The sequence below is a fragment of the Phyllobates terribilis genome, unplaced genomic scaffold (assembly GCF_046119375.1).
Source record: "Phyllobates terribilis strain yellow unplaced genomic scaffold, ASM4611937v1 Scaffold_3__8_contigs__length_932513732, whole genome shotgun sequence".
Classification (NCBI taxonomy): Eukaryota; Metazoa; Chordata; class Amphibia; order Anura; family Dendrobatidae; genus Phyllobates; species Phyllobates terribilis.
In genome coordinates, this window is record NW_027362763.1 from 417,524,831 (window position 1) to 417,547,619 (window position 22,789).

At 45.4% G+C, this 22,789-nt stretch overlaps 1 protein-coding gene across 7 annotated transcripts in view; it reads left to right on the forward strand.

The window, feature by feature from the left end:
• Positions 1-22,789, forward strand: part of DOP1A (DOP1 leucine zipper like protein A) — a 79,737-nt gene that overhangs the window by 8,200 nt on the left and 48,748 nt on the right. For 6 of the 7 annotated variants that reach the window (XM_073675623.1, XM_073675625.1, XM_073675627.1 and 3 more), the window contains exons 2-4: positions 1,465-1,655; positions 18,069-18,250; positions 20,360-20,530. In XM_073675623.1, coding sequence (XP_073531724.1) covers positions 1,518-1,655; positions 18,069-18,250; positions 20,360-20,530 — 491 coding nt within the window. In that variant the 5' untranslated portion in view covers positions 1,465-1,517. Of the gene's footprint in view, positions 1-698; positions 801-1,464; positions 1,656-18,068; positions 18,251-20,359; positions 20,531-22,789 lie in introns of all 7 variants that reach the window. The other variant, XM_073675624.1, reaches the window with a different exon arrangement.

Consider the following 22,789-nt stretch of genomic DNA (forward strand, 5'->3'; position numbering starts at 1 on the left):
TTTTGTTTCCCCTCTAAAAATCAGAAAGAGGAGAAACTACATACATTAGATGTTAGGAGGTGCGTGCTTAAATATCTGGAGGTTTCACACAGTTTTAGGAAAGATGGTTCCCTATTCATATGCCATCAGGGGGCTAGGAAGGGTTGTAAAGCTTCAAAATCTACGATTGCGAGGTGGATTAGAGAGGCCATCACCATCGCCTACTCTTCGGGGGATAAGGAAGTACCGGAAGGGTTGAGGGTACACTCCAGCAGAGCAGTAGCAACCTCCTGGGCAGAGAAGACGGGGGTTTCCATCGAAGACATATGTAAGGCTGCCACCTGGTCTTCTCCCTCCACCTTCTATAGGCATTATAGGTTAGATTTGGGTGACTCCTCTGATCTCACCTTTGGGAGAAGGGTGCTTCAAGCTGTGGTCCCTCCCTAATCTCCTTCGTCTCTGTAATTCTCTTGTGGTGCTGTCATGGGAGTACGAATAAAGCCTTAGTTACTTACCGGTAACGGGATTTTTCTTAGCTCATGACCGCACCCTTATATTCCCTCCCTACACTTGTGTTTTACACCCCCATAAGGTTGTTTCCTTCCTTTTACACCCACGGGGGAAGTTAGTTAAAGTCGTTGGCTTAAATTGAATGTTGTATTTTATTTTGTTGTAATTAACCTTGGCGGTCCTCTCATGCTCTGTTAACTTAAACTGAGGCGGGAGAGAGGGCCGCCCTTTTTAACCTGTAGGTTTCCTGTCCTTGATGGGCGGATCCTCTCTCGTGGTGTTGTCATGGGCTCCGAAAAATCCCGTTACCGGTAAGTAACTAAGACTTTTTTTTCTATTTATTTTTTTGAATCCACCATATGGTTTTAGAGATATGGACCTTTTTATTTGATACTGATTTTCATGCTCTTTACAAGGGGGCGGTGGTCACTGAGCCACGTCTCATTGGTAATGGCCATAAATAGAAGTTAGCACTAAGTAAAAAGGTCCATATCTTTGGAATCCTATGGTGGAATTAAAAAAAAAAAAAAACATACTTAGGGGAGCAACGGAAATGAAATGAATGCAAAAACTGGTCAATTTTGGCCACCATTTGCCTTCTATATCCTATTTCTGGCTGCAGACTGAGATATCTGTCAATCTGTCAGTGAGCTCGTTCTCACAGTCGGACATGAAAGTTTGTAACTCTTTTATCTGTCGTTTTCCAAGCTCCTCTCAGCTGAGGAGCAAAAAAGTGAAACATTCGTAGAGATTCAATAACAAAAATGATTTTTTTTTTTTTTGCCTCAAATACATACATATAATTAGGGAAAACATTTCCTTCAAAGAAGTCCAATGCCTTCATGCCTCCCTTTTACAATGTCAGCCCCTTACCAAATAGAAGAACATTGCTAGCTGTGATCTGTGAGGTCGTCACCAGGACCTCTCCCATGCAGCAAGACTTGATGTTCCAGCTTTGATTTCTGTCCTTTCCAGGTGATGGTTTCTGCTGAGGATAGAGCTGGTCTCTAGAGGGACGTGGAGGGAGAATGAACACTGAAGAAGTGGAGTTACTGAGTGACTCCAAGTACAGAAACTATGTGGCGGCCGTGGACAAGGCGCTGAAGAACTTTGAGTACTCTAGTGAGTGGGCCGATCTCATCTCTGCACTTGGGAAGCTCAACAAGGTAGGTCTCTTTACCAATATGCCTATTGTCAGATGAGCAGGAACTTGTGCCTGAGGTCTAGTGATACTGTAAAGAAAACTGCATTCTGTTAAAGGGTTAAGTAAAATCATACATAAAGAGGTTTTCTAATGAGAACCACCACTGTCCACTCTATAGGATCTGTTAGGTGCTCTTGCTCTGCAGGATTTGGCTCACCCACAGGAAACGTGGTGATGACAAGGGCTTCCCAGCTTCCGAACCGTGAAGATTAGAATTGTTGGGCCACCAGGTCCTGATTATGAAGACTGGCTGTATTATGTATTGATCAGGAATTAATATTTCACGGTTACCCCACCTATGAGTAAATCGGCTTCTAGGCACAACCAGGAGGGATCATGCCTTTGTTTTCCTAGCAGCACACATCCATATGTCCTTCCCTGTGTTACTATAACATTACCTTAGTCCATATGTGAGTATCGTGGTCCATGTCCATACGAGTAACTTCCACTAAGTACAGAAATCACAGTGGTCTGCTTGATTTATCGTATGGAGGATGCCACTAGCACATTGACCTATATTGGGTGCTGGGATGATGTTTGTTTGTGTTGATGAGAAAGATAGGGCTACTTAACATGACATATCTATATGTGGCAGAAAAGACTAATTGTTGAGTCCAACCATTCCCGAGAATGTGGGTGCCTAGCTTCCAGGGCTGTGGAGTCTGAGTCAGTTGGTATAAAATGGACAGACTCCTAAAATATATAATAAATTGGGTACAGTAGTTCAATGCAGGATGTGCTGGAAATGTTTCCATAACAATTTGGGAAAGTTATGATATGTCCTATAAATGTCTGTCCTATTCCTGATCTAAGGGTCTAGACTTTTAGCTGAGATGAATCTGTGCTACAGTAAATTTATCACTTAAACATGAGCCATGTATGAAGGAGTCGGAGTCGAATGTTTGGCTTACCGACTCCACAGCCCTGCTAGTTTCCTCCTATGGAGCACACAGATTCCATCTGAAACATTTCATTTAAAGCGCACCTGTCAGCAGGATTGTGCTCAGTAAACTACATACACTGTCAGGTGGGCGACATTACACTGATTAACATGATACCTTGGTTGATGAAATCCATCCTGTGGTTCTTGTGTAATCTTTACTTTCAGTTTGGAGATAATGATATGCTCGTGCTTCGGGGCGGCCTGTTGGGGGGGCTCTATCTGGTGCTCTGCTACATATTCATCTGTATGCTCTTATGACAGCTCACTGATCGTTCACTGACCTGCCACTTATTTTACATAATGCATCTAGTAGTGCGGGGCCAGGTAAAATAAGAGGCAAGTCAGTGAACGATCAGTGAGCTGTCATAAGAGCATACAGATGAATATGTAAGCGGAGCACCAGATAGAGCGCCCCCCACAGGCCGCCCCGAAGCACGGGCATATCATTATCTCCAAACTGAAAGTAAAGATTACACAAGAACCACAGGACTGATTTCATCAACCAAGGTATCATGTTAATCAGTGTAATGTCGCCCACCTGACAGTGTATGTAGTTTACTGAGCATAATCCTGCTGACAGGTGCGCTCTCCATCAGCAGTCATGCTCTCCAGCTGCTATTCCTCTTGATTATTGCTGGCACTTACTTGGCATGTCTATAAAACGTACTTTCCTATGTACTTGGGATGACCTAACTATTCTGCCAGTTGTGGTAATGTATGCCAATGAAAGGGAACCTGTCAGCTGATACATGCAGCCTGTGGTTTGGGCAGCATGAATCAGAGCTTGGCTGCACGATTGTAGCCAGGTATATATTTTTTCTGAAATTCTTTAGCGAAAATCTAGTTTGAGGATCCAGCCGGGGACCATAGATGTGACTAGTCCGGCACTGCTCCTTGTCCAGCTTTTCCCTGCACCGCACTAGTTGATTGACAGGTCTCTTCTTTGTGTGTACTTGTGGGAGACCTTTCAGTCACCTGGAGGAAAAACCTCCGGAGCGTTTCAGGGAAAACATACCTGGCAATAATCGTGTAGCCATGCTCTGATTCATGCTGTCCATGGTTTGAGCAGCATGAATCGAGTGACCATATTATTAAAGGGAACATATCACATCAGAATCTGGTGTTCTTGCCGCGACTAATATGTGATACCACTACTTAGCTGTACACCTGATGTATGTGAATTGGTGGCTAGATATCGAAAGGAGCAATGCTGCCCCAGTCTTGCATGTAACCCCTTTTGGGTGTCACTTAAGCACTTCTCAACCTTCATTTATGATGCACTGCTCCCTGCCGATCCAGGCTTTTACCTTAGAAAGCTATGGCCCAAGCATGAGTGTTGGCCAGGCCTCTGTTTGACTCAGACTCTACTCCTTTTTGGTTTACCTCTCATCTGCATCATCTACTGGATCATCTGATTTGTTAGGTTCTGGGCAGGTAAGAACCTCAAATACATTTGTCAATAATTTATGGACTCATTTGTCTTCTCGATCTTTAATACTATAGAACTCCTATATGAGTTACTAAATTATGCCTTTTTTCAGTTTCTCTAACTCTGAAATTTAATATGCATGTTGTCTCCTTTCAAGTTCAATTGGGTTCTTATAAGTTAAGGGATCTACTGAGATCCACAAATATGACTAAATCCTTTAAAGTATCTTTCCTTATTCAGATAACTTCTGCCACTAAGCTCTGTGATTGGCTGCAACATTGTGTTACATAACCACTGCCGCCAAGCAACAGAGACCAGGGCAGCAGCGAAGACACAACGCTGGACCTGGGGAGAGTAAGTAAAGCTTGGTTTGTTTGTTTTTTTACCAGTAACTGAGCATATTTTCAAAATGTTTTTGATGGGCTACAACATCTTTAAGTGTCCTTTTGAATGAATGGTTGGATATCTGAATGGGGTGGTTGACTTTATGGGTCAGGGGGCCAAGGAATGAATGAACTACTGAATGGATGTATATTTGATTTTCGATTTGGTCATGTAACTCCGTTGTTGGAGCTATCTTACTAAAATGAAAATGCAACAATTTACCCGTTGATAGTCAGAGAGTGTGTGTGATAGGGGAGTGTTGGCAGCTTTCTGGAAACACAGATCATCTCCTATTGAAGGAAGCAAATGGGAACAGACCTGAGAGTGAACACTATATGATGTGCAGAGCTGCGGTTTTCAGGTCCAAGCTATTAACAGCTGATGGGTGGGGGTACCTGGTGTGGGACCCCCACCAAGTTGATATTGATGATCTATCTTGTGGATAGGTCATCGAGTAGTCAATCCTGCAAAACCCCTTTAAACAAGAATGTAGAGCTTTGGTCATTTTTTTTAAAATAGGTCATCAATCTGTCTGTTCTTGACAACCCCTTTAAATATGATTACTGTTACAAGTATATATTAAAGCTTTTTAGACAAAAAAGCAAAAAAGAATGCAATCACACTTATTGTGTTGTGAGCTGGTGACCAGAGATATATACCTGGTTAAAGAGGCGGATGGTAGCCCCTTGTACATATGGTGTAGCACCCTGCTTACCAGCGTGGTATAGATGTGCATATCTATGTCCGTATAAGGTTAAACATTGTACCTGTTGTATATAAGTTTAATCAACTGCTTGCTGTCAGCAATGACGTGGTATTGCTTTACATGCACTGAAATGCCGTAAATCAGCCACAAGAGGCCTCTGTTTCCTAAGCACAATTGAAAGGGTAAGTATGCCCAGCAACAGACTGCAGGGTCATAAACAGTTGACAGTTGGATGTGCGTCACAGGAAGGAGAGGGGCGGCCATCTTGGAGGCAATTTGGAGTTACTGAGAACAGCGAGAGGATGTACTGGAGAGAAATCCAGTAACATCCACGCTTAGAAGCAACCCACCGGGACCAGAGCCACGGTGGTGTGGCGCTGATCGTGCCCGTGACCAGATCTTTACCAGATAGGAGATTACTTTCAGGAACACCGCTGAAAGATGGGAAAGGCTGGGAACTACTGCGAGCATCACTGAACGCCGCTGAGGAGTAAAATCACAGTCATCAACAGAACTGCTCGCCTGTCCTCATGCATCGGTCGTTTGTCTGGAGCAGACCCGGGACGGTAAGATAATGAAAGGCCACTGCGCCACCGCAGTGGGTAACCGTGCATGCAACTCGCCACATTTTGGCACCAAAATACTCGAAATTGAGACTGGGCTTATAGTTAGCTAGATAGGCATATTGACCCTTTCCGGCCGCAATTACTCCCAAGATCAGCGTCCGGGACCATCAGCTTTGCTGTTACGTCATGTATTTCTTCGACATTAAGGACTCTGTGTTTGCCACAAAGTTACAATTCACACCTAGGCAAGCAACAGACTTTGTGCCATACTTGAGCTTGGCCTGGAGGAAGCTTCTGAGGAAGATTAAAGTTCCGTAATATTTGCTCAATCTCTTTAAACTTACAGTGCCGGCAAAAAAAATCTTTACACTTGCGCAGCAAAAAAAAACTTTACATATAAAATCCACATCATAATTTCACTTTTTAAAAGTGTACACAATGGGGGAGATAATAAAAAACTGTCTAATATTAAAGCTGGCTTTGTTGCAAATATCAACCAATCAATGCTCAGTTTTCACTTCTCTGGTCAAGCGAAAGCTGCACTCTCATTGGTTGTTATGTGCAGCTCAGCGAGTTTTGCTATTAGGCAGTCTTTTATTATCTCCCTCAGTTTTATATTATCTCCCACAATGGGTCGAAAGAAGCTTAAAATGGAAGAGAAATCCCGTGCCTTGACTCTGCTCGAGAAGGGGGATTCAGTGATTGCTGTAGCTAGAGATTTGGGAGTGTCAAGAGAAGCAATTTTCCCCTTCTCCCATGACAGCACCACCTGAGAGAGGGTATCCGCCCACCAAGGACAGGAACCTACTGAATAAAAAGGCGGTACCTCTCCTCCGCATCAGTTTTTGGTTCCTGTCCCTGATGGGAGCCTCACCAGGTGGTACCTCACGTACCTGGATTATGGACGGTGCGGCCTGGAGGCCGTGGAAGCAGCAGATGGTCCCTGTTCCCAGCCCGTCTGGCTGCTGCCCGGGTCTGCGTGTGGGGAGGAGGTGCTGTTTTCCTTCGGATGCCTCCCCGCGTGCGCCGGGGCCTGCGGCCGGGTCTGCGCCTCGCAAAGATGAACTGAGCGCGCCGGCCGGCAGGTCTTCCGGGCTGCGCACGTGGGGGTCGCGTCGCACCCTGTGACGGAGCGCGCCGGAAGTCCGGGCTGCGCACGCGCGGGGTGCTGACGCGCCCTATCACGGAGTGCGCCGGAAACCGGGTCTGCGCATGCGCGGGTGGGAAGATGTCATCCCGCTGCAAGCGCGCCGGGTGCCGCTGGGCTGCGCACGCGCAGAGGCAGGTGGATCTGCGGGTAGCGCGCCAGCTGGCTAAAATTAAAAAAAAAAAAAGGAAAAAGAGAGATGAGCACGCTGCCGGAAGGGGAGGAGCCTAAAGGAGGTGGAGCCCTACTGCTTTTAAGGAGGGGGAGCAATCAGGATGGCGGTGTCTGCATCCCCGCCATGATGAATGAGGAACCGCAGTCACCTGGGCAGCAGCTGTCACCGCCACAGGAAGTACAGCAGCAGCCACAGCCATCAAAGCAGCGCAAGCAGCTCAAACAAATGGAACGGGAATCTTCCCATCGACAAAGTCATAGCAGTGAGGGGCGTACGAGTTCCGGCAAGACTGGTCAGAAAAGACTTCGTCAGTCCACCTCCGCCAGATGGGAGCCCTCATGTGAACGGCAACCACCGCCTCCAGTACCCTAGTCTGAACGGCAGTGTGGTGAGTGATCTTCGTGAAAGTCTCACCTTGAATAATGTGCTCTTCTCTCTCTCTCTTTTCCTCCTTCTTCTCCTTTTATTTCTTGGGGCAGGAGGCGAAGAAGTGTAGTGCTAAAAATAAAAACAGGGAGTGTGCTTTATGCAAAATCGGTCTTCCCACCTCCTATGCCAAAAACCTATGCTCAGACTGTATTCAGAAAACCATTGCAGAGGAGTCCCCCAGGTTTTCTTTAGAATTAAAGGATCTAATCCAGACAGAGGTCAGAGAGTCTTTAAGAGGCTTAACCTCACTCAAAAACAAGAAGCGAAAACTAGTTTCTTCAGAATCAGAGGAATCAGTGGAGTCCCGTTTTACGAGATAACTGCCTTCCTCCTCTAATCACTCCTCATCGTCATCGGAGTCTTCGGATGATAATGGGGGGGGCAGACCTTGTTTTTCGGTTGATAATACTGAGAGACTAGTTAAAGCCGTCAGAGGGACTATGGGTATTACCGATACCAAAGTGCCCAGAACAGTCCAGGATGTTATGTTCGGGGGCTTAGACCAAAGGAGGAGACGCTCATTCCCGGTCAATGACAGGATTAAATCTCTGATAGAAAGGGAATGGAAGAAACCGGAGAGGAAGGGTCAGCTGCCGTCATCCTCCAAGCGGAGGTATCCCTTTGAGGATGAGGATGCGGCTAAATGGGACAAAACCCCTAAGATTGACGTGGCCATTTCAAAATCTTCAAAAAAATCCACTCTGCCCTTTGAAGATTTAGGAGCCTTAAAAGACCCGCTGGATAAAAAAGCGGAGTCCTTCCTTAAGCAAACCTGGGAGTCGTCAGCAGGGGCCCTTAAACCGGCAGTAGCAGCGACCTGCACTGCTAGATCTATGATGATCTGGCTTCAACAATTGGAAGACCAGATCAGGGGGAATGTGTCCAGGGAGAAAATTCTATCAGACCTTCCTCTTGTGCAGGGAGCGGCTGCATTCCTGGCAGATGCATCGGCAGATTCAGTTAGGCTGGCTGCCCGGTCTGCAAACCTCTCTAATGCAGCCCGTAGGGCGCTATGGCTCAAGAGCTGGCCAGGAGATGTGCAGTCAAAGTCTAAACTGTGCTCAATCCCTTGTGAGGGGGACTTCTTGTTCGGCAAAGGTCTAGATGACATCCTAGATAAAGCCGCAGACAAAAAACATGGATTTCCCACGGTGTCTGGTTCCCGATTTAACAGTTCCTTTCGGAAGAGAAAATACAGCCGCAGTAAAGCTCCCAGAGACCAAGGTAGCTGGAAAGACCGAAAGCCGTATAGCAGAGGCTTCATGTTTGGGGGTCCCTCCTCCGAGAATAAAAAAGCCCCTAAGTGACAGTTCCCCCCAGGTGGGAGGAAGATTGTCCCACTTCCTGCCTGCCTGGAAGAAAATTTCATCCAATTCTTGGATCTTAGGGATAATCAGGAGGGGGCTCACACTAGAGTTCAAGAGCAGGCCCAAGAACACTGTCAAAATATCAGCCCCCAGAGGTTTAGTGGAACAGATAGCCTTACAGCAGGAAGTTCTCTCTCTGCTCAGGAAAGGAGTTCTGGTGGAAACACCTGCACCCGAGCAAGGAAGAGGATTCTATTCGACCCTCTTCCTAATAAAGAAGCCGGACGGCTCCTTCAGGACCATTGCGAACTTAAAGAGACTGAACGACCATTTAATCTACAGGCCTTTCAAGATGGAAACAATAAAATCAGCCATAAAGATGTTATTTCCGGACTGTTTTATGTGCGTCCTCGATCTGAAGGACGCCTACTACCACGTCCCGATTTTGCCAGATCATCAACAGTTTCTAAGAGTAGCTGTACAATTCGGCAGGCACGTAAGGCATTTTCAGTTCGCAGCTCTTCCCTTTGGCATTTCCATGGCGCCGAGAGTCTTCACAAAAATCATTCTGGAGGTCACAGCGCACTTGAGGGAAAGAGATATTTTAGTCATCCCTTATCTGGACGACTTCTTAGTAGTGGGCAGATCAAGTCAACTCTGTGCTCTAGCCCTGGCGGACGTCATGGCCAGTCTAAGACGCCTAGGTTGGCTGTTAAATCTGGAGAAGTCAAGGCTGGAACCAAAGAGGGTTCAGTCTTTCCTGGGTCTCATTCTGGACTCGGAAAACCAAACCTGTCTTCTGCCAGAGGAAAAGAAACTGAAGATCAGATCCCTAACATCTCAGATTGTCAGCAATCCGACCATCACCCTGAGGAGTGCAATGTCTCTGTTGGGTACAATGACGTCTTGCATTCCGGCGGTTCAGTGGGCCCAGCACCATTCCAGGTGTCTTCAACAGGAGATTCTGGCAGCGGACAGGCGGCTCAAAGGTCGCCTGAATGGGAAAATATCTCTTCCAGATGTTGTGATCAACTCCCTGGACTGGTGGACATCTCCGGTCAACCTATCTTTGGGGGTTCCTTGGACCTTCCAGGTGTCGGATACAATTACAACAGACGCAAGTGCGGAAGGTTGGGGAGCTCACCTAAGGGATCGTTCTGTACAAGGCCTCTGGTCGGACAGCGAGACAAGCCTCTCTTCCAACATGAAAGAGCTGTTGGCAGCCAGAAACGCGCTAAAAGAATTCAGTTCTGTTCTTCAGGGTCCTCACGTCAGGATAATGTCAGACAACAGATCAACAGTCGCCTACATCAACCATCGGGGGTACCAGGTCTCTCCCTCTGATGTTAATAGCGGATCAGATCTTCAGTTTTGCCGAGAGTCGGCTGGTTACGCTCTCGGCACTGCATATAAAAGGGGAAGAGAACATAAAGGCCGATTTCTTGAGTCGTCACATCTTGAAACAAGGAGAGTGGGAGTTGAATCCAGCCGTTTTTCAGCAGATTGTGGATCGGTGGGGACAGCCCCAGATAGATCTATTTGCAAACAGACACAATCGGAAGACCGAAACCTTTTGCTCCCTGAATCCAAAAGAGGGGGCGTTTGCGGTGGACGCGCTGCAGATTCAGTGGGATTTCACTCTAGCTTATGCCTTTCCCCCTTTAGTACTGATCCCTACTATCCTGAGGAAGATCCGAGAGGAAAGGGCGAGGGTTATATTGATCGCCCCGTTCTGGCCCAAGAGACCATGGTTCACTTGGATGAAGAGAATGTCCCAAGCAGATCCATGGGTTCTTCCGGACATCCCGGATCTCCTCAGGCAGGGCCCAGTCTGTCATCCCCAAAGAGTGGGCCTGCATTTGACGGCTTGGATTTTGAGAGGTCGCTATTGACGCAAAGGGGGTTTTCTCCAGATCTTGTTACTACCCTTCTAGCAAGTAGAAAGCCGATAACAACTAGAATCTATGGTAGAACCTGGGCTAAGTTCTTGTCTACCTCGGGTCAGTCTGCCAAAGGGAGGGTTCCTATTGAGGCCATACTAGAATTCCTCCAGAAGGGGTTAAACATGGGACTAGCCACCAGTACTCTTAAGGTACAGGTATCTGCTCTGGGGGCACTGTATAATTATGACTTGGCAGCAAATAGATGGATCATTAGATTTATTAAAGCCTGTCATAGATCCAGACCTATTCCTGTTCCAAGAATGCCTCCTTGGGACCTTAATTTAGTTCTGGAAGCATTAACCAAACCTCCCTTCGAGCCCTTAGAGAAGGTTTCAGAAAAAATCTTAACTTTAAAGACTGCGCTATTGGTGGCCCTGACATCAGCTCGTAGAGTCAGTGACTTACACGCACTATCCATTAACCATCCATTCACTCAAGTATGTATGGATAGAGTAATCTTAAGACCAGACCCGGCCTATCTTCCAAAGGTAGCCTCCAAGTTCCATAGGACTCAAGTAATCACTCTCCCTTCCTTCTATCCTAATCCTAGGGATTCTGAGGAATATAAGCTTCACACCTTAGATGTTAGGAGGGTGTTAGTCCAGTATTTGGAAGTGACAAAAGCCTGGAGAAAGAGTGACGCTTTATTTATATCCTTTCAGGGGGCTAGGAAAGGACTTAAGGTTACAAGGGGGACCATAGCTAGATGGGTCAGGGATACTATTACCTTAGCCTACTCTTCTAGCAATCTGCCGGTTCCTGAGAACCTGAAGGCCCATTCCACCAGAGCGGTAGCTGCTTCCTGGGCTGAGAAGGCGGATGTGCCCATCGACATTATATGTAAGACGGCAACTTGGTCATCCCCTGCTACATTTTACAAACATTACCGTCTTGACCTTTCCTCTTCTACTGATCTGTCCTTTGGTAGAAGGGTGTTGCAAGCGGTGATCCCTCCCTCTGGTATTTAATCTCTCTAAATCTCTCAGGTGGTGCTGTCATGGGAGAAGGGGAAAAGATCCTAGTTACTTACCGGTAACGGGATTTTACAGAGCCCATGACAGCACCCTATTAATTCCCTCCCCTTTATCACTGTGGTGTGCACTTTTTTTCAAGGTGTTTAGTACATATGTTGAGGTGGTGGTTATGTATTAACCTGTCTTCGGAGGCCCTCTCATGCTCTGAAACAAAAAACTGATGCGGAGGAGAGGTACCGCCTTTTTATTCAGTAGGTTCCTGTCCTTGGTGGGCGGATACCCTCTCTCAGGTGGTGCTGTCATGGGCTCTGTAAAATCCCGTTACCGGTAAGTAACTAGGATCTTTTCAACTGAAGCGGTTGGCGGCATTATTGCCTCCTGGGATGGTACTGCAGTGGAAGTCAGGCTCTGGCGCACCGAAGAAGACTTCACCAAGGACTGATAAGCTTCTGGAGCGTGAAGTGATGTCACATCCTTCTATAACTGCCGTTGAAATAAAAAATAAGTACCCTATGCTCCTCCAGAACATCGCAACTAGGACAATTCGTCACCGCCTGCAGAAGGACCTGGGTCTACCAAGTTGCCGTGCCGCAAAGAAGCCCCTGCTCACAGCAGCAATGAAGAAGAAACGGCTTGCCTTTTGTAAGAAATATCAAGATTGGACATCTGAAGAGTGGAAGAAAGTGATGTTTAGTGATGAGAGCACTTTCAGGCTGGTCAGGGGAGGCTCAAAGGTTGTGCGTCGTCCGAGTACAGTGTCACGTTATGACCCAAAATATACAGTTAAGACTGTTAAACACCCTGACAGTGTGATGGTGTGGGGTGCATTCAGTGGAAGCATGGGCAGGGCAGGTTTGTACTTCCTTCCCAAGATTATAACTATGAAAGCAAGCAATTATATTACTGTTTTGGAAGAACACATGCTTACTTTTTGGGTCATACATCAGTGTGATTACTTTATGCATGATGGAGCCCCTGTCCACAAAGCCAAGGCCGTGAGAAAGTTTCTCAGTGACCATAACATTAACATTTTAGAGTGGCCAGGTAATTCCCCTGACCTTAACCCCATAGAAAATGCCTGGAATTTAATGAAAAACGAGGTTCAAGAGACACGACCCAGCAACATCAACTGTCTAAAGGAGGTGCTGAAGACACTGTGGGTAAACATGGACTCCACATACTTAGCCAGTCTTGCTGAGTCCATGCCTAAACGACTGCAGATGGTGATAAAATGTAAGGGTGACATGACAAAATACTAATTGTAATAAAATATCCATAATAAAACACTTGAATCCACTTGAATATTAAGATTTTGTGGTTTCATTTAACTTGTAAAGATTTTTTTTGCCGGCACTGTAATTTCTGGATAAGCAGTCGCTGCATTTAGTTATTTGTTCGGTTATTCTCGGTGTAGCTGGGAAAGTACCATTGTTCAGTGTTCACCGTCGTCATATTTGGGGAGGGGAATATTCGGTTGCGTAATAGAGGTAATTCAGTGTAAGTTGTAAGCTGTACTGCAGGCGAGCCCATACTACACACCCATCTAATAGTTCCGGGGTACAGGGTATTAACAGGTAATAGCGGTTGTTCTATTCAGGTACGCCAGTAGGCAAAGATAGAGTATAGTTTGAACGTGTTGCAGGGCGCCACGCTGTATAGCACAAGGGTCTCGGCCTCCCGGGGGAGTGTGGGCTTCTTTGAATGTCTCTCTTCTTTCTGTTTACGTTTATCCATATATTTAAGTAAAATATTTTCGGTGTTTGAACTGGTGTTAGTTGTTGTTCTCGTTCGTGACTTCGCTGTATGTTAGGGAGCCCCCCTGGTACACTGCTTACAGTGTCACATAAAAATGTACTTTATTAATTTCCAGCTGGCGGTAAATGTGCTGGTCGTCTTCTGTCTACATAGATCACAGCCACTTCTTCCGCCAGCCCTGTTATCTTTGGTGTAAATTGAATATGATCCCCCTCCAGTCTCCATGGTGTCGTATTGCCAGTACACGTGTTTTGTTACTCCCGATGCTCTGTGATAATACACATTGTGAGGCAGCATTGGTCCTCCTGCTTGTGCCATGTAATGTGCAGTCACTTATATTGGTGTCACGTCGCGGAGTGAAAAGTAGTTGTCTTGTCTGTGACATCTGTAGGACGTTTATTTGGTGTTTTATAGTGATTGTCTGTGTTCTTTACCTTGTGTGTAGTTATCTAAAATGAATTGTGCTGTATAAGTATAGTTTATGCATTTTTTTTTTTTTTTTTTTTTTACAAATATTAGGTTTAGAATAGATCTGTTAAAGGTGAAATGTCATGTTGGATTGTTTCAGCTATTTTATTTTACTCTCTTGTATAGTGCCATTAATTCCATTCGCTTAATAGTCATCGTCATCACTATTCAGTATGTCTTTGGAGTGTGGGAGGAAACTGGAGAACCCGGAGGAAACCCACACAAACACAGGGAGAACATACAAACTCCTTGCAGATGTTGTCCTTGGTGGGATTTAAATCCAGGACCCCAGCGCTGCAATACTGTAGCCTTGTATCCAGGTCACCTTTGCAACCATTGATGCCTCACTTAAAGGGGTTTTCCCACAAACAAAGTTCATTTTAATCAATCTAATAAGTTCCACAATGGGATGTGTTAATAAAAAATGTTCCTGTGCTGAGATAATCTTATAAATGTGCCCCTGCTGTGTACTGTGTACTTGGAGCTCACCATGATATCCATGTGCCCTATCCTCCTCATACTGCCAGAATCCAGAGCATCTTGGTTGCCTTCACGCTGTCCTCATCTCTATCGCACATGCGCTGCTTTCCTGGCTCAGCGCAGCACCCCAGTTGTCCACCAACCTTGGACTAAGCTTTGGACAGCTGTACCATTCCGGTACACTACCTGTACTCCCCGATTTTGCTCATTTCCTTACACTTATTTGTGACCTTACACATGTGCTGATCAGTTTGTTTATAGTTTTGCCTCTCTACGTTACGGCTGGTGGAACCTCTGTGCTGCGGTGCAAGGAGGGACCAGAGGGGCGTAACTAGGTATCAACTTGGACTGACCAAGGTCGTATGGCGGCTCAATCGACTCCGTGACCAGGGAAGGACCGAGCAGAGGGACCAGGTGCTACTCTGGGACCGACCTTGTATGAGAGCAGGTGACTCCCACGGGTCAGAAGGCAGGTACTGACCTGTACAGCAGATGAGCACTGCAGGCAGGCTGACGGGTGGTCCGGGTAGACGGACTGGCAGACACGGCAGGTAACAAGCAGGAGCCTCCAGGTAGGCTGGCTGGTAGGCACTCCCGAGTCATTTGACAACCACAATAGGGTCGATTGGGCTGGTCTTCCAGCTTATAGCAAATCCCACTGCTTTATAAGTAGTATTCATTTTTATTGTACTGCTTCTGTAATTGTGAAGTTGTATTACCAGTTATTCATCATATTTATTATGGAGTGTGCAAAATAATCATTTTTCTTAAACCGTTTGATAAAAAGCATGGACTGGTCTCAGTGTGTACTGCGAGCTGCTCATAACTATACATACTGGTCCAGTAACCAGTATGGCAGCGAGCGCTGTAGGATCTAATGTGCTGTATACAGTACGCGCTTCCCTACTGTATATTGGAGCCTAGGAGTCAGCCCAGTGTGCTCTCTGTTAGGTCATGGATATGAGCACCACGGACTGTCCCCACTGTTAGTTAGAACTAGGATCTGTTATGGATTGTATTTAAAAAAAATATATAAAGTGAATATAAAAAATCTGCACTCTGTTAAAATACCATGTTTTGCCGTATAAAAAAATACATATGAAGAATTTCAGAATTTTTTTCCCACCCATACTCTGTATAATTCAATAAAAATATAATCTGAAATCTTTTCAGGTGGAAAAGCAAAAATATAGGAATAAAATTATGTGGTTGCATAAATATGCACACCCTTAAACTAATACTTTGTTGAAGTACCCTTTGAATTTATGACACCATTCGGTCATTTTGGGTAGGAGTCGGCATTGCTGCGCTCCAGATTGCGAGTGTACCTCATACAACTGTTTCATCCCACAGATTCTCAATTGAATTCAGGCCTAGGCTCTGGCTGGGTCATTCCAAAACTTTCATCTTCTTTTGGTGAAGCCATCCTTTTGATGATTTGGAGGCATACTTAGTTGTGCTGATAGGTGAAATTCATCTTCAGCTTTTTAGCAGATGCCTGAAGGTTTTGGGTGCAGAATTTGACTGATATTTAGAATCGCTCATAATTCTCCCCACCTTGACTAAAGATTCAGTTCCAGCTGCCAAAAAAAACAGCCCCAAAGCATAATGCTGCTTTCACCATGCTTCACTGTGGGTATGGTGTTTTTTTGGTGATGCGCCAAACATACCTTTTGTAATTCTGGCCAAAAAGATTACCCTTGGTCTCCTTAGACAATAAATTGTTTCCCTTACATGCTTTTGGCAGATTTCATATAGGTTTTGCATAACATAGCTGAGCTTGGATGGTTTTCCTATCACCCATGACGGCACCACAACGAGAGAGGGGATCCGCCCTTCCAGGACAGGAAACCTGCAGAATAAAAGGGCGGCGCCTCTCCACCCCCTCAGTTTCCTGTCCTTGAGGGGGAACCTTGTTAAAATGGCTGCAGAAGAAAGAAGAGAAGATTATTCCCAGACCTGGGCCGGTCGGTTTCCAACAGGGCACAGTCTCTGCTGCTGCCGGTGGCAGGGACCAGGAAGCGCCGTGGTTGGTCCAAGGTGGCCTGTTCCGTCGGACGGGTGCGAGCAGCAGCCGCACCATTACCTTATGGTGTCCTGGCATCCGCGCATCCCGGTTGAGCGAGGCAAGATGCTATCCAGGAAATCACGCCCTAAGACATACGCCGGTGAAAAAAGTAGCGGAGACCCATGTCTTCTAACATGATTCCGGCTACCGTTTTGTACCGGACTGCGGCCCTGATGACGAGCACACCGGAGAGTCCTTGATGGGGGAACCTTAGACATGATTACCTGTTGAAGATCCGGATATGACTGTAAGAAAATGTTTCCTTCTTGCCACCCTACCCCTACATGAAAGGCATATGAAGAATGTGAGAGATTGTTGTCACATGCAGTACACAACCAGTACTTGCCAGAAATTCTTGCAGCTCCTTTAATGTTGCTGTAGGCCTCTTGGCAGCCTCATGGACCAATTTACTTCTTGTGTTTTCATAAATTTTTGAGTGATGTCCAGTTGTAGGTAATGTCACTGTTGTGGCAAACTTAAGCCACTTCTTGATGTATGTCCATGGTATATCTGATGCATTGGAAATGTTTTTGTTCTTCTGACTGATAACTTTCAACAATAATATCCCTTTGCTGTGTTGTAAGCGGTTTACGGACGAACATACTAGAGCAGTCACACTTTATATGGGGTTAATCCGAATAACTGTAAACGATTGCAGCTATGTACTGACAATTATTTAAAGGGGTTGTCCAGCATTTGGCTACAAGTCTGCAGTCACTCTGTGACTGCAGACTTTGAATCTTCTCACTGCGCACACTGCATGCTGTGAGGAGTCTACTGTGCCAGGAGCAGACGGTCACGTGACTGCAAGTATGTGATTTGAATACTTCCAGCCACATTCTGAGTAGACTTGTCTGGCAGTGCTCAATACATACTTTTATTGAGTGTGGCCTTGCACGTGACCCCATGTATGCTAATCACATACTTACTTTCACATGCTCTCCGATCCTGATGCCAGCACCAGAGAATCCTCACAGTGCTCGCCATGTGAGGATTAACAAGTCTGCTGTCACACACAGGCTACAAGACTTCTGTCACTTTAAGGCTGGACAACTCATTGAGCATGAGTTTAAATAAGATTGGCTTATTCTGAACACCACCACATGCCCAATTATAAGAGCGTGTTCACACTGATGCAACCACATTAGTTTAGATTTATTTTTATTTTCTCCCTCAAATTTATTTCCGTTTATCAATTGAATTGTACAGATTATAGGTGACATTAAAGGTGGAAAAAGTTCTGAAATGATTCTTCTCGGTGTGATTTTTTATTTTTTTTTTTTTTAATATGACAAAAACCTGCCATTTTAACAGGCGTATGCAGACTTATATGGACCTGTAGAACAAAACTACAGATTTAGAGAACTATAGATGTTTCCAAGATAGCGGAATGTTCCATAAATAAGTATATAAGTGCGTGTTCTTAGTATATGATGCATCTGTAGCTGCAGGCTGTCTCCTGAAGAAGCTGGTAGTATTGCACCTAGATGGCAATTATGGGTGAATATTTCACTCCTGACCTAACTGATGGGATGTGAGGTAATGTCTGTCTTGTAAAACGCTGTGATGCAAGTAACATGACCGTTGTTTTCTGTTGACAGGTATTACAAAATAATGCAAAGTATCAAGTTGTCCCTAAGAAGTTAACTATAGGAAAAAGACTGGCACAATGTCTCCACCCAGCATTGCCAGGGGGCGTCCACAGGAAGGCTCTAGAAACCTACGAAATCATTTTCAAAATCATTGGACCAAAGCGCCTGGCAAAAGACCTTTTTCTGTACAGGTAATTGGGTGCTACCTATTGTGTGGCTTTAAACTACATGACATTGTAGAACATGCACGTTAAACTCTTGCCTCAACTATGAGAGACAAAATGAGAAAACAAATCCTGAAAATCACATTGTCTGATTTGGAAAGAATTTTTTTTCAAATTTTGGTGGAAAATAAGTATTTGGTCAGTTACAAAAGTTCATCTCAATACTTTGTTATATATCCTTTGTTGGCAATGATAGAGGTCAAACGTTTTCTGTAAGTCTTCACAAGGTTGGCACACACTGTTGCTTGTATGTTGGTCCATTCCTTCATGCAGATCTCCTCTAGAGCAGTGATGTTTTGGGGCTGTCGCTGGGCAACACGGACTTTCAACTCCCTCCAAAGGTTTTCTATAGGGTTTAGATCTGGAGACTGGCTAGGCCACTCCAGGACCTTGAAATGCTTCTTATGAAGCCACTCTTTCGTTGCCCTGGCAGTGTGCTTGGGATCATTGTCATGCTGAAAGACCCAGCCACGTTTCATCTTCAATGCCCTTGCTGATGGAAGGAGGTTTGCACTCAAAATTTCACGATACATGGCCCCATTTATTCTTTCATGTACACGGATCAGTCTTCCTGGTCCCTTGGCAGAGAAACTGCCCCAAAGCATGATGTTGCCACCACCATGCTTCACAGTAGGTATGGTGTTCTTTGGATGCAACTCTGCATTCTTTCTCCTCCAAACATGACGAGTTGTGTTTCTACCAAACAGTTCTACTTTGGTTTCATCTGACCATATGACATTCTCCCAATACTCTTCTGGATCATCCGAATGTTCTCTAGCAAACTTCAGACATGCCCAGACATGTACTGGCTTAAGCAGGGGGACACATCTGGCACTACAGGATCTGAGTCCCTGCGGCGTAGTGTGTTACTGATGATATCCTGTGTAACGTTGGTCTCCGCTCTCTGCAGGTCATTCACTAGGTCCCTCCCTCTGGTTCTGGGATTTTTGCTCACTGTTCTTGAGATCATTTTGACCCCACGGAGTGAGATCTTATGTGGAGCCCCAGATCGAGGGATATTATCAGTGGTCTTGTATGTCTTCCATTTTCTAATTATTGCTGCCACAGTTGATTTCTTCACACCAAGCTGCTTGCCTATTGCAGATTCAGTCTTCCCACCTTGGTGCAGGGCTACAATTTTGTTTCTGGTGTCCTTCGACAGCTCTTTGGTCTTCACCATAGTGGAGTTTTTGAGTGTGACTGTTTGAGGTTGTGGACAGGTTTCTTTTATACTGATAACCAGTTCAAACAGGTGCCAGTACTAAAGGTAATGAGTTGAGGACAGGGGAGCCTCTTAAAGAAGTTACAGGTCTGTGAGAGCCAGAAATCTTGCCTGTTTGTAATTGGCCTCTTATTCTGTATGGAGGACTATGTGGGGCCTCTTATTCTGTATGGAGGACTGTGAGGTACATTATACCGTATGAAAGACTATGCGGGGCCATTATACTGTATGGAGGACTATGCTTGGCCCATTATACGGTGTGGAGGACTATGTGGGGCCCATTATACGGTGTGGAGGACTATGTGGGGCCCATTATTCGGTGTGGAGGACTATGCGGGGCCCATTATGCGGTGTGGAGGACTATGCGGGGCCCATTATACGGTGTGGAGGACTGTGCGTGGCCCATTATACGGTGTGGAGGACTGTGCGTGGCCCATTATACGGTGTGGAGGACTGTGCGTGGCCCATTATACGGTGTGGAGGACTGTGCGTGGCCCATTATACGGTGTGGAGGACTGTGCGTGGCCCGTTATACGGTGCGGAGGACTGTGCGTGGCCCGTTATACAGTGCGGAGGACTGTGCGTGGCCCGTTATACGGTGCGGAGGACTATGCGGGGCCCGTTATTCGGGGCGGAGGACTATGCGGGGCCCGTTATTCGGGGCGGAGGACTATGCGGGGCCCATTGTACTGTATACTGGTTGGCCCGCCGCTTTGTCCAAATTTTTCATTTTGTGACCTCTGTGTGTTTTGAGTTTGACATCCCTGTAGTAAAATGTGAAATATTGCATTTATAGGTTAAATTGCATCATTTAGATTATTTTATATTCCATTATATTGTCTGCCTTTCTTTAGTGCTGGCCTTTTTCCTTTACTTACAAATGCTGCCATGTCTGTGAAGCCAGCATTACTTAGCCTATATGAGATCTATTACCTGCCTCTGGGCAAGACCTTAAAACCCGGCCTGCAAGGACTTCTCACTGGTATTCTTCCGGGCCTGGAGGAGGGCTCCGAGTATTACGACCGGTAAGCACCATTAGACTCTGTTATGTCTTTTATTATAGAGGCCATATTGTGCTTCAGCAAAATTCCTTCCCAGAACCTCATGAAAAGTAAGGATTTTACCATTTATAAGATTCCAAATTCTGTGCAGAGATTTTTATAGAAGTCCACAGCGTAACTATTTCCCAACATAGTTGTGGTACAAGGTAGAAAATATGACATCTCGATGTCATGCTGTCCTAACTAAGGGCAGCATGAATTAGAGGACGGCACCACCATTTATTGCACGTGTGATTTACGCTGATTACTGCGGCTTTTCAGCCATACATTTAAAAGCTGGTTGAGGACTAACTAGTTGGGTAACTCTGGTAACTGGTCCAAGGGGCTTGTCCTCAGTATCTTTTCCCCTTTAGTGACCGCTCTCCTTATGTGTGTCTTGTAGAGATTCACTCACAGATGGGCATTAGGTAGCGGTCACAGAGGCAATGTGGTTAGGTCCAAACAGGTGCAGTTTAATTGCTTTAATAAAACTCCAAGGCATTCAAAACCAAAAACAGCCTCTTCTTGGCACGAAGGTATAACCGCAACTAAACGGTTCATTTTAGCAGGGCACATACAGTACAGACCAAAAGTTTGGACACACCTTCTCATTCAAAGATTTTTCTGTATTTTCATGACTTTGAAAATTGTACATTCACACTGAAGGCATCAAAACTATGAATTAACACATGTGGAATTATATACTTAACAAAAAAGTGTGAAACAACTGAAAATATGTCTTATATTCTAGGTTCTTCAAAGTAGCCACCTTTTGCTTTGATGACTGCTTTGCACACTCTTGGCATTCTCTTGATGAGCTTCAAGAGGTAGTCACCGGAAATGGTCTTCCAACAATCTTGAAGGAGTTCCCAGAGATGCTTAGCACTTGTTGGCCCTTTCGCCTTCAGTCTGCGGTCTGGCTCACCCCAAACCATCTTGATTGGGTTCAGGTCTGGTGACTGTGGAGGCCAGGTCATCTGGCGTAGCACCCCATCACTCTCCTTCTTGGTCACATAGCCCTTACACAGCCTGGAGGTGTGTTTGGGGTCATTGTCCTGTTGAAAAATTTATGATGGTCCAACTAAATGCAAACCGGATGGAATAGCATGCCGCTGCAAGATGCTGTGGTAGCCATGCTGGTTCAGTATGCCTTCAATTTAGAATAAATCCCCAACAGTGTCACCAGCAAAGCTCCCCCACATAATCACACCTCCTCCTCCATGCTTCACGGTGGGAACCAGGCATGTAGAGTCCATCTGTTCACCTTTTCTGCGTCGCACAAAGACACGGTGGTTGGAACCAAAGATCTCAAATTTGGACTCATCAGACCAAAGCACAGATTTCCACTGGTCTAATGTCCATTCCTTGTATTCTTTAACCCAAACAAGTCTCTTCTGCTTGTTGCCTGTCCTTAGCAGTGGTTTCCTAGCAGCTATTTTACCATGAAGGCCTGCTGCACAAAGTCTCCTCTTAACAGATGTTGTAGAGATGTGTCTGCTGCTAGAACTCTGTGTGGCATTGACCTGGTCTCTAATCTGAGCTGCTGTTAACCTGCGATTTCTGAGGCTGGTGACTCAGATAAACTTATCCTCAGAAGCAGAGGTGACTCTTGGTCTTCCTTTCCTGGGGCGGTCCTCATGTGAGCCAGTTTCTTTGTAGCGCTTGATGGTTTTTGCAACTGCTCTTGGGGACTGGCTGACCTTCATTTCTTAAAGTAACGATGGCCACTCGTTTTTCTTTACTTAGCTGCCTTTTCTTGCCATAATACAAATTCTAACAGTCTATTGAGTAGGACTATCAGCTGTGTATCCACCTGACTTCTGCACAACACAACTGATGATCCCAACCCCATTTATAAGGCAAGAAATCCCACTTATTAAACCTGACAGGGCACACCTGTGAAGTGAAAACCATTTCCGGTGACTACCTCTTGAAGCTCATCAAGAGAATGCCAAGAGTGTGCAAAGCAGTCATCAAAGCAAAAGGTGGCTACATTGAAGAACCTAGAATATAAGACATATTTTCAGTTGTTTCACACTTTTTGGTTAAGTATATAATTCCACATGTGTTAATTCATAGTTTTGATGCCTTCAGTGTGAATGTACAATTTTCATGGTAATGAAAATACAGTAAAATCTCTAAATGAGAAGGTGTGTCCAAACTTTTGGTCTGTACTGTATATGTCAGTGTGGGCTCACCCGAACAGATTACAGTACTTTCTCCCAAAGCAAACTTTACACACAG